The 10,345-nt window shown below is 37.1% G+C and overlaps 3 protein-coding genes across 3 annotated transcripts; all 3 read right to left on the bottom strand.

Annotated features, from left to right (window-relative positions):
• Positions 1-855: 855 nt before the first annotated feature.
• On the bottom strand, positions 856-1,323 carry LOC128017646 (histone H2B). Its single transcript, XM_052603092.1, has one exon. It carries the CDS (start codon positions 1,276-1,278, stop codon positions 904-906), a length of 375 nt encoding a protein of 124 aa, XP_052459052.1. The 5' UTR covers positions 1,279-1,323; the 3' UTR covers positions 856-903.
• Positions 1,324-2,999: 1,676 nt separating this feature from the next.
• Positions 3,000-5,779, bottom strand: LOC128017667 (histone H3-like). Its single transcript, XM_052603114.1, has 2 exons — positions 5,434-5,779; positions 3,000-3,365 (listed from the first exon to the last, which is right to left on the bottom strand). Exons 1-2 carry the CDS (start codon positions 5,760-5,762, stop codon positions 3,041-3,043), a joined length of 654 nt encoding a protein of 217 aa, XP_052459074.1. The 5' UTR covers positions 5,763-5,779; the 3' UTR covers positions 3,000-3,040.
• Positions 5,780-6,120: 341 nt separating this feature from the next.
• LOC128017637 (histone H2A) lies at positions 6,121-6,968 on the bottom strand. Its single transcript, XM_052603083.1, has one exon. It carries the CDS (start codon positions 6,908-6,910, stop codon positions 6,524-6,526), a length of 387 nt encoding a protein of 128 aa, XP_052459043.1. The 5' UTR covers positions 6,911-6,968; the 3' UTR covers positions 6,121-6,523.
• Between the last annotated feature and the right edge of the window lie 3,377 nt (positions 6,969-10,345).

Here is a 10,345-nt window from a genome sequence, read left to right on the forward strand (position 1 = left end):
ACTTATATATATATATATATATCAAAGTTATTGTATGCATTTAAAAGACTTTGGAATATAATTAATAATTGAAATTGTTTTATTGAATAAAAGGGTGGCCTGAGGATGTTTATGAAAAAAAAAAAAAAGTCATTATTGCTTCAGATCAGTTTGGATAATGAAATACATTGTCACTTCAGATAAAATCTGATGAAAGGATGCTTATTTTCTACTTTAAATAAATGTCAGGTTACATGGCTTCTCATGAAGTTTATCATTAGATTTTACCTTCTTAAGTTTTTCATCATTTAAAATCAGGTACACGTGAAGGTTGAGGGGAGATGTTATGTTGCGATAAATCAACGTTTCACTGTGAAGTACTGCTGAATATGTGCAATAATTCCCAAGAGTGAGAATGTGGGATTGAGGAGCTTGGCATGGGATCTGGTTAGTTCACATCTCTGTAATGAAGCTTCGCTGCCGTTTACATGAAGAGCTTTCACTGCATCATCTGAGGAGGATCCAGAATCTGTGCACAGCAAAGCTGGTTTAAGTCTTCAAGAACAAGAGCTCAAAGTTTTGGCTTGAAATGTTAACACAAATGTTGAAATGATTGGATCTGGAGTGAGAGGAACTGACACACACACAAAAAAAAAAAACCTAGCACTGCTAAAGATGCTCTCAGAAGATGTTGTATTATATATGTAATGTTGCATGTATTATTTCATAGGTTAATCTCTGTACATGTACTTGCAACCTCTGAAAGTCTTTTAACTTCTCATTCAGAATCATCCTAATAGTGGCAAAAATAAACTTAAGATTATACATTTTAGGTGAGACTCAACTTAAAACAGCACTTGTCCTTTCAGTGAGAAGTTGTGTGGCTCTTAAAAGAGCCTTTGTGTGTGGAGCTGCAGCGGAGCTCTACTTGGAGCTGGTGTACTTGGTGACGGCCTTGGTGCCCTCGGACACGGCGTGTTTGGCCAGCTCCCCGGGCAGCAGCAGACGCACGGCGGTCTGGATCTCTCGGGAAGTGATGGTGGAGCGCTTGTTGTAGTGAGCGAGACGAGACGACTCACCGGCGATGCGCTCGAAGATGTCGTTGACGAAAGAGTTCATGATGCCCATCGCCTTCGAAGAGATCCCGGTGTCAGGATGAACCTGCTTCAGCACTTTGTACACGTAGATGGCGTAGCTCTCCTTCCTGGACTTTCTGCGCTTCTTTCCTCCTTTCGCGGCGGTCTTGGTGACGGCCTTCTTGGAGCCTTTCTTCGGCGCGGACTTCGCTGGTTCAGGCATGATGCTGCTGGAGATCAAAACCTCACGAGACAATGATGAGAGCGAGCGGGACAGAGGGATTTATTGACTGGTCTATGCTAATTATCACAGCGATTGGGAAGCTTTTGATGGCGTGTTTTCATTGGACAAACCCGTGAATTCGTGTTTAACTGGACAACTCGAAGAATAACGGCTGGAACGAGGGACCAATCACATGCGACTAGATTATAACTCCGCCCACCGCTTCATGTTTGTCCGACACTCCCCATCGACTTAGTTTCCTTTGTTTCAATTCCCGCTCTTTTTGACAAGTTATTCTATTCAATGAAATGCGGTTGAAATACCACACATGATCAATATCAAACTGGCTAACGTTTAAATCCTCTAATAAACCCATCAAGAGAATTTGGAGAAAATAAAACATTAACGCTTAGACCCTTTATATGCCTCTGTTATCTTGCCAATTACACCTTTGCTTTAAAGTATATTCCTCATTTAAATGTGTTTTTTTTTTTTTTTTTTTTTTTGTATGTGGGTGAATAGAACCGTAGGGTGCCTTTTGGTGTCCTGAACATAAATAACTCATATGCCATGATAACTCAACATACAAATGACTACGAAAGGTGTGTTATATTAGGCTATGTTTTTTTTTATTCATAACAGAAGCATTACTTGGCTCTTTAGATACATTTTCAATATTTTCTTTAGTTTTGTATGAGAGGATGTATGTTGTTTTGCTATGTCCCAGGCACTGCTCATTAAATTTGAATGAGAGTTAAATAGTCAAAAAAAAAAAAAAGTTTTCCTATTAATATTTTGTTAAATAAGATATTACTCAAATTGAGTGTATTGATCATTTTGTAATAAAAACTGTATTTTTATTTAATAAAAAAGAAAAGTTTGTCCATGTCCCTTGAATGGTTGTCCACTCTGTCATATTGCTGGAATTTCAACTGCTGAGGTGAGTAGCAGCTGACCTTTCAACTGACACATTTTCTTTATATAAGTTTGATTACTTGTTTTGCCAAAGCTTAACATGTCCACCCTGGCGCCATAAAATATACAGGAAGTGATTAAAATACAATACTTTCAAAATATGTAAGTTTAAATATACCAAATTCTCGTCAACAACCAGACTAACCATTTACACATTTATATGTAGATAATAGTTGTAATAAAAAAATAAAAATAAAAAAAATCAATGTGATTGAGAATGTAATTATATATTATTTTTTTTAAGTTGAATAAATGTTTCATTGTCATATTTTGTCATGCTTTTTGTGTTTCTGCTTTATGTGTCCACTCCGTCGTGGGCTCGTCCACCCTGTCATCTTGGTATTTTTAAATAATATTAAAAAAAAATAATGTAATCATACCTATATAATGCATTGTGCCAGGTGCGGGGGGCAATAACATGCAAACAAAAAACGGTGTCCAAATATCCAAATATGTCTCCCAATAAGAAAAAAAATACATGTGCGAATTGTATGGGTTTCTTTAAAAAAAAAAAACCCTAAAACCTTGTTTAGAAAAGGGACATCATACTTTTATCATTTGTATCTTAACAGTGCAGTGGAAACATTTAACTGTAATTTATATGTCCACGACAGAGTTGACGTATATGTGCTTTAACCTCTATAAAATGTCCCATAATTATTAAAAAAAAAAAAAAACATTGTGGGAGCTCAGATAATCAAACAGATAAAACTAATTGAACTTGGTCTCTTTAGGTGAGAATGTGGGTGGCTCTTAAAAGAGCCGTTGGGTTTGTGGATGTCGTCTTTTATCCTCCGAAGCCGTACAAGGTGCGTCCCTGTCGTTTGAGCGCGTACACAACGTCCATGGCGGTGACGGTCTTTCTCTTGGCGTGCTCGGTGTAGGTGACGGCGTCGCGGATCACGTTCTCCAGGAACACCTTCAGCACACCGCGGGTCTCCTCGTAGATCAGACCGGAGATGCGCTTGACTCCGCCGCGGCGAGCCAGACGACGAATGGCGGGTTTGGTGATTCCCTGGATGTTATCGCGAAGCACTTTACGGTGACGCTTAGCGCCTCCTTTTCCGAGTCCTTTACCGCCTTTGCCTCTTCCAGACATGATGATGATGAAGCTTTTTGTTTCAGTCGAACGACGAAAACGAATAAGAGACGAGTGCTGCAGGGAGGACTTTTACATCTGCTTACAGGACCTGACTGAAACCAGCGCGCGTCACATGACGCTCCCCTCTTCACTGGTTATAGCAGGAAACAATGAGGTTTAATGTCTGCCCTGTGTAGGTGACGGCGTCAGTAGAGGGGTAGAGATATCATTTGTGTGTGTTCCAGCCCATGTAGGTATTGCATTAAATGAAAAGGTTGATAACTTGGCCAAGGAAGCAGCTCAAAAGGAGACTATAGATGTAAACATAAATCTAAGGCTGAGGGTAAAAGTATAGTATGGCAGGAAAACAATGTTAAGATGGCAACAGTTTTGGGAGCAGGAAATCAACGGGAGACACTTACTTTAATTTTCGAGTAGGGTAACTGATCGGTTAATATTTATAATAAATAGGGGGGTTAGTTGTAAGGAACAAGTTATTATTTCTAGAATGAGGATTGGGCAAACATTTTTGAATAGCACTTTATTTATTTTAGGAAAACATCAGAGTAGGTTGTGTTCATGTTTGGAACCTGACACAGTGGAACATGTGGTGCTTTCGTGTAGAAAATATGACCTACAAAGACAAGATCTATACAGAGAATTGTGAGAAATTGGTTTGGAAGAAATATCTCAGAAAAATATTTTAGAAGTAGGGGTAAGCAAGAAAAGAAAACGTGTTTTTTTTTTTTTTTTAATAGAATCTGGACTGTATAAGAGGATATAGTGAAACTGTATAATAGATCCATAGATCGCAGCGATGCAACTTATTTCGGCTGCCGGAAAATCCTATAGAGCATTTATAAGATCATCTGCATCATGTTTACACGCATTAGGCTTAGATCAAACCACGTCCAGCTGAGATGAGTGCTGCATTGTTTTTTTGTGTTTTTTTTTTACTCGGGTAAGGTTTGCAATCAAACAATAATCTGAAGAATCCTGCCTGATGTGAATAGATAATTGAATAAATCTTTGAAGATTTTGCTGACAACAGTATAATATCCTTTAAATAGCAATATCCCAGACTTTATTTGTACTTTGTGCAGGGTTTGTCTTCAGGATATCTTTGGGCCAAACAGGTCTTGATGTCCCAAACCATGGCTACAAACAACATCAGATGAAAATGTTGCTGTGGTGCAACTCTGAGAACTGATGGAGCAGCAGAAACACTTCTGCAGATCCTTGCTCCAACAACAAGAAATAAGTTTTTAAAAATTTGTGTGCAGATTATAATTGATTCTTCAAACAGATTTAAGCTCATAATATCAGGAAACTTTCCTGTTATTTCTAGCAGCTGATATGTTCAGTATTGCAGCCACTTGTTCACATTTTATTTCTCTTTCTTTGAAAACAGGCATTGTACCATAGGATTTAAAAATAGCTAAATTTATCCATTGTTTAAAACGGATGATCCACCGTTTTTATACAGCTATAAATCTATATTGTCATGTTTCTCAAAAAATGTAGAAAATAGTATATAAATTATTCCTTTTCACTTAAACTCACATTCTATTATAAGCAAACATCTATATGGTTTCAAAATTTTTGGAAAAACAAACACAAAAGGTACTTAAATTGCTATGCTTCTCCTGATTGACACGATTACCCATGGGATTGAAAATCAAAAATTTACTTGTGTTTTATTAGACCTGCCAAAGGCTTTTGATACAGTTAATCATTACATTTTATTGGAAAGTTGCACAAATAAGGTTTTCATGATTTAACGTTCAAATGGTTGAAGAATTATATTTTTAATACAAGTTACTACTCCAGCGAAGCACATTACGTGTTAATTTAAGAAAAATTAACACATAAAGCGATAAATCCAATCCAGGTATTATTTAAATGTTAAGGCATTACTTCCTATGTTTCATATTAGGAGTTATAATGGAAAAGGTCTCATTGAGAGTGATGTAGGTGGCTCTTAAAAGAGCCTTTGGGGTGTTTGGCAGCGGCGGGTTTAGGCGCGCTCTCCGCGGATGCGGCGGGCCAGCTGGATGTCTTTGGGCATGATGGTGACCCTCTTGGCGTGGATGGCGCACAGGTTGGTGTCCTCGAACAGACCGACCAGGTAAGCCTCGCTGGACTCCTGCAGGGCCATGACAGCGGAGCTCTGGAAGCGCAGGTCCGTCTTGAAATCCTGAGCGATCTCTCGCACCAGACGCTGGAAAGGCAGTTTGCGGATCAGCAGCTCGGTGGACTTCTGATAGCGGCGGATCTCTCGGAGAGCCACGGTCCCGGGCCTGTAACGGTGGGGCTTCTTGACGCCGCCGGTGGCTGGAGCGCTCTTCCGGGCGGCTTTAGTAGCGAGCTGCTTCCTCGGGGCTTTACCACCGGTGGATTTACGAGCGGTCTGCTTGGTTCTTGCCATCGCTGAGATGTACTTCTCTTTCTAAGTAGAAATGCTGCTCTATGTTACGCGCCTGCTTTTAAAGCCGTGTACAGCCACAGCTTCTGGCGTCATAAAAGTGCAGATACCTGTGATTGGCTGATGTGTGACATCTGCGCATGACTTCTAGCCAATGACTGCACACCTCCTGTTTTCAAACAGCATTTTGTTTCCCGCTCAAAATGCATAGTTCTGGTTTGCTACTTCAACATCACAAGCAAGCACTTTACTTATTTACGTGGTATTTCATAGCTGAATTTGCTTACTATCTGTATACAATCACAACCAAAAAAAAGACACAATCCAAAGGATAATATATATTTTACAAATATAATGTGCCACAGCTAGCGCCTTCTGATTTTTATTTATTATTCATGAACATTTGACATTTAATGATGAGAGTTATTAAACGACATGACTGTATGACTCTACTGATTAAATAAACCTGAAGAAATGGGTGGCTCTTAAGAGGCTTTGTGTTTCAGAAACGGAGTTGAATCAGTTTCTTAACATCTGCATACAATCAGAACTACAAAAATGATACCATCCAAAGAATAACAATCCACCACGGCTCGTTGTGGTTTATGTTTAGTTATATTTATTCTACATGGACATTTAATGCATAAATGATAATGTCACTTATTAAGCGAGAACATTACACTATTGGTTAAATAACAAAAAGCACTCTCCATCAGATAAAATGGGTGGCTCTTAAAAGAGCCTTTGTTTCAGAAACCGAGGGTTTACTTGGCTTTGGCGGGTTTCTCGGTCTTCTTGGGCAGCAGCACGGCCTGGATGTTGGGCAGCACACCGCCCTGAGCGATGGTCACTCGACCCAGGAGTTTGTTGAGCTCCTCGTCATTGCGCACCGCCAGCTGCAGGTGACGGGGAATGATGCGGGTCTTCTTGTTGTCTCTCGCAGCGTTTCCAGCCAACTCCAGGATCTCAGCGGTCAGATACTCGAGCACAGCCGCCAGATAGACGGGAGCTCCGGCACCGACGCGCTCGGCGTAGTTTCCTTTACGGAGAAGTCTGTGAACACGACCGACGGGGAACTGCAGCCCTGCTCTGGAGGAGCGAGTCTTGGCCTTCGCTCTCGCTTTGCCGCCGGTTTTGCCTCTTCCGCTCATTGTTGAGAGTATGATATTTCTACTTCAGAAATGAAGTCAATGATAACATGAACCCCGCTCTGCTGTATTTACAAGAGCGTGCGAGTCGCTCATTGGTTTAGAGTCTGTAAGATTTCAAACCAATCACTGAACTTCCCTCCAACACCGACCGCCGAAGCCACGCCTCCACAGCCGGCGCGCGGATTGTGCAACTTTTTTCAAGACACAACGCGACAGAAAACATTCCAGAAATTATGACGTTATGGCATTGATTGATACATACTGTTTTTAACCCAATTAATTTTAGTTCAATCCATTAAAGCTTCTATTTTTAATATGTTTATTTATTTTTCAAAATACTCAGTCAACATTTTTATTTACACTGCATTTAGGGTTGGCAGAAAAACAAAACAGTAATATTGTTAAATATTATTGCAATTTCTAATATTGAATTTATTTCTGTAATGGTGCATTATATTTTCAGCATCATTACTCCAGTCCTCAGAGTTACATGATCCTTTAAAAACCATCATTATTCTGATTTATTATCAGTGTTAAACCTGTTTTGCTGCTTAAATTTTTTTGGAACATGTGTTCCATAAATAAAATAACATAATTTATTCTAAATATAAATAGTTTTTAACAATATAGACTTTCTAACAATATAGACTTTCTTAAAAGAAACTAACCTTAAACTTTTGATTAGTATATTTAACACAAAAATTTCATTTTGAATAATTACTGTTTATTTTTAACGTTTTATTTCTCGAATAATCCTGAAAAAATATCACATGTCACAAACAATATTAATTATACAATATTATTTTTTTCAGCATAGTTTATCCACCTTTTCCTATGGGTCTATGGGTGAGATTTTGGTTTCATTAGCCGCTGTAGGTAAATAACGAGGAGAATAACAACGTGCAGTAAACTGTAAAACTGTTTGCAATTCAAACCAGTGTGTTCTTAATTAAGATAACAGATAATTTGACAGGAGACATATCAAGCAGTGAAACAAAATGTTTTAAAAATAGCTGGATGCAAATGATTTCTAGTTACCACACTCAATGTATTTTTTTATTTTTTTTTCAACACATCCCATAATTTGTTTAATATCGGCCTCTACCAAATGGTTGATATGTCACCTAATGGTAAAAATACTGGAATTCATACATATAGATATCAGAAAATATGAGCTATAATACTTATTTACTGAAAAGCTATTTCAGACCTGAATACTAATTTATCCAAAGACAACTATAACATTGACACAACTTTCCTCAAAAAATATTTTCAAATTATCATTCAACCTTTGACCTACATTATAAATGTCTCGATTAAAACTGGAATATTTCCAGACGCGTGGAAAAAAAGGCACTGGTTAAACCCATCTTTAAGTCCGGGAATACCACAGACGTTGGTAACTATCGACCAATAAGTCTAGTTCCGGTAATGTCAAAAATACTAGAAAAAATCGTTTCAGAACAGCTAACACAATATTTAGAAATAAATATATATACACGCTCAACAGTATGGTTTCAGACAGAACCATTCCACTGAATCAGCCATCTGCGCATTATTGGAAAATATTGTGCAGCCGCTTGACAGAGGAAACATCGTGGGTGCGGTATTCCTAGACTTAAAGAGGGCATTCGATACAGTAAACCACGGCCGTCTTATTTCAAAACTGTCATCTTATAATATGTCACCTCAAGCATTATCATGGTTTGAGTCATACTTGCAGGGCAGAGAACAATGTGTAGTCATTGATCATGTAAAATCTGCCCCATGTAAAATTAAGACCGGAATACCTCAGGGAACCATACTGGGGCCTGTTCTCTTCAGCCTGTATGTGAACGAGCTGCCTGAAGTGTGTCCTGAAGTTGGCCTTCAGATGTATGCCGATGACACTGTGGTTTATGTGTCTGGCAAAAGCCCTGTCGTTATCGGAAATACACTGACCAAAAGTCTTGAGAAAGTGTCTAATTGGCTAAATAAATCATGTTTAACACTTAATCTGAGGAAAACAAAATCAATTTATTTCTCTATAAAAAAGAACGAGGATAGTAAATGACCTTAACGTTAAAATGAATGGTGAACTCATCGATCAGGTAGAACAAGAAAAATATTTAGGAGTGATTTTAGATTCTCAGTTAAATTTTAAAAGTCATATTAAAAATATCTCAAGAAAAATGAAGGCCAGTATGAACTGTTTCAGAATGATCAGGAACAGTTTAACTTTTGAATGTGCTCATGTCTTTCTGAACACTATGATCATGTCCCACTTGTCGAACTGCACCACTGTTTGGTCCCAGACTAGCCAAACTACTCTAAAGCCTATTGAGAGGCTTTATAACTGTGCCTTAAAGATTTTAGATAAAAAGCCCATTCGATTCCATTACTGTTACATTTTAAGTAAGCATAAAATCTTAAATTTGTTAATCTTAGACATATAAAGTTGTTTTTTTATATGTTTGACTGGACTTGCACCTGAGCCACTCTGTAAATTTGTGAACAGACTGGAAACCTCCAGATCAACAAGAGCGGCTACATGTGGAGACTGTAAAGTCCCGTTTTGTAAAACATCTTTTGCCCAAAATGTTTTTTCTGTGAAAGGAGCCAATTTGTGGAACTGCCTTCTTACAAATATAAAATCTTTAACTAAACTGTCCACCTTTAAAAAACTAACAAAAGCCTGGTTCATAGAGCAGCAGCAGTGTGATCATGCCATATGAGATGTGTAGCTGGGTGTATGAAGTGTGCATGAGTTTGAGTGAATGTGTTTATTTATTATACTTTTCTTTATTGGTGCTAACTGGTTTCTGGATATTTCATTGTATTCGCTGTAATTTTCTTGACTGTTAAAAGCTCTTCTAGGGACAGGTGTTGCGAATTAGCCATGGCTATTAACACTGTGATACATGCATCAGATTGTTCTTTATGTAATAATCTATGTTTAATTTTGTGTCTGTCCCTATTCAAATAAACAACAAATAAATAAATAAATTTATATAAAAAAATGAATCAAAATAAAATAGTTTTGTATATTGAATCTTGTCTATTTATGAAGTATGCTATCAAATATTTTATAAATAAATAAAATATATTTTCATTTTAACACAGGAAATCATACGTTTTTTTTTTAAACAATAAACAAAAATAAATAACAGAAATAATTAAAAGTAACAAAGCCAGGCATAACATTATTTCAGCATTCAAAAAAAAAAAAAAAAAAAAAAAAAAAAATATATATATATATATATATATATATATATATATATATATATATATATATATATATATATATATATATATATATATATATATATATATATATATATATATATATATATATATATATAGTAATATAATGGCATTTTAAGCTTTTATGATTCAAGAAACACGTTGTCAAGTGTGGTAGTGCAATATGATTTTATTTATTTATTTTTGTAGATT

Source organism: Carassius gibelio, chromosome A7 (assembly GCF_023724105.1).
Source record: "Carassius gibelio isolate Cgi1373 ecotype wild population from Czech Republic chromosome A7, carGib1.2-hapl.c, whole genome shotgun sequence".
Lineage (NCBI taxonomy): Eukaryota > Metazoa > Chordata > Actinopteri > Cypriniformes > Cyprinidae > Carassius > Carassius gibelio.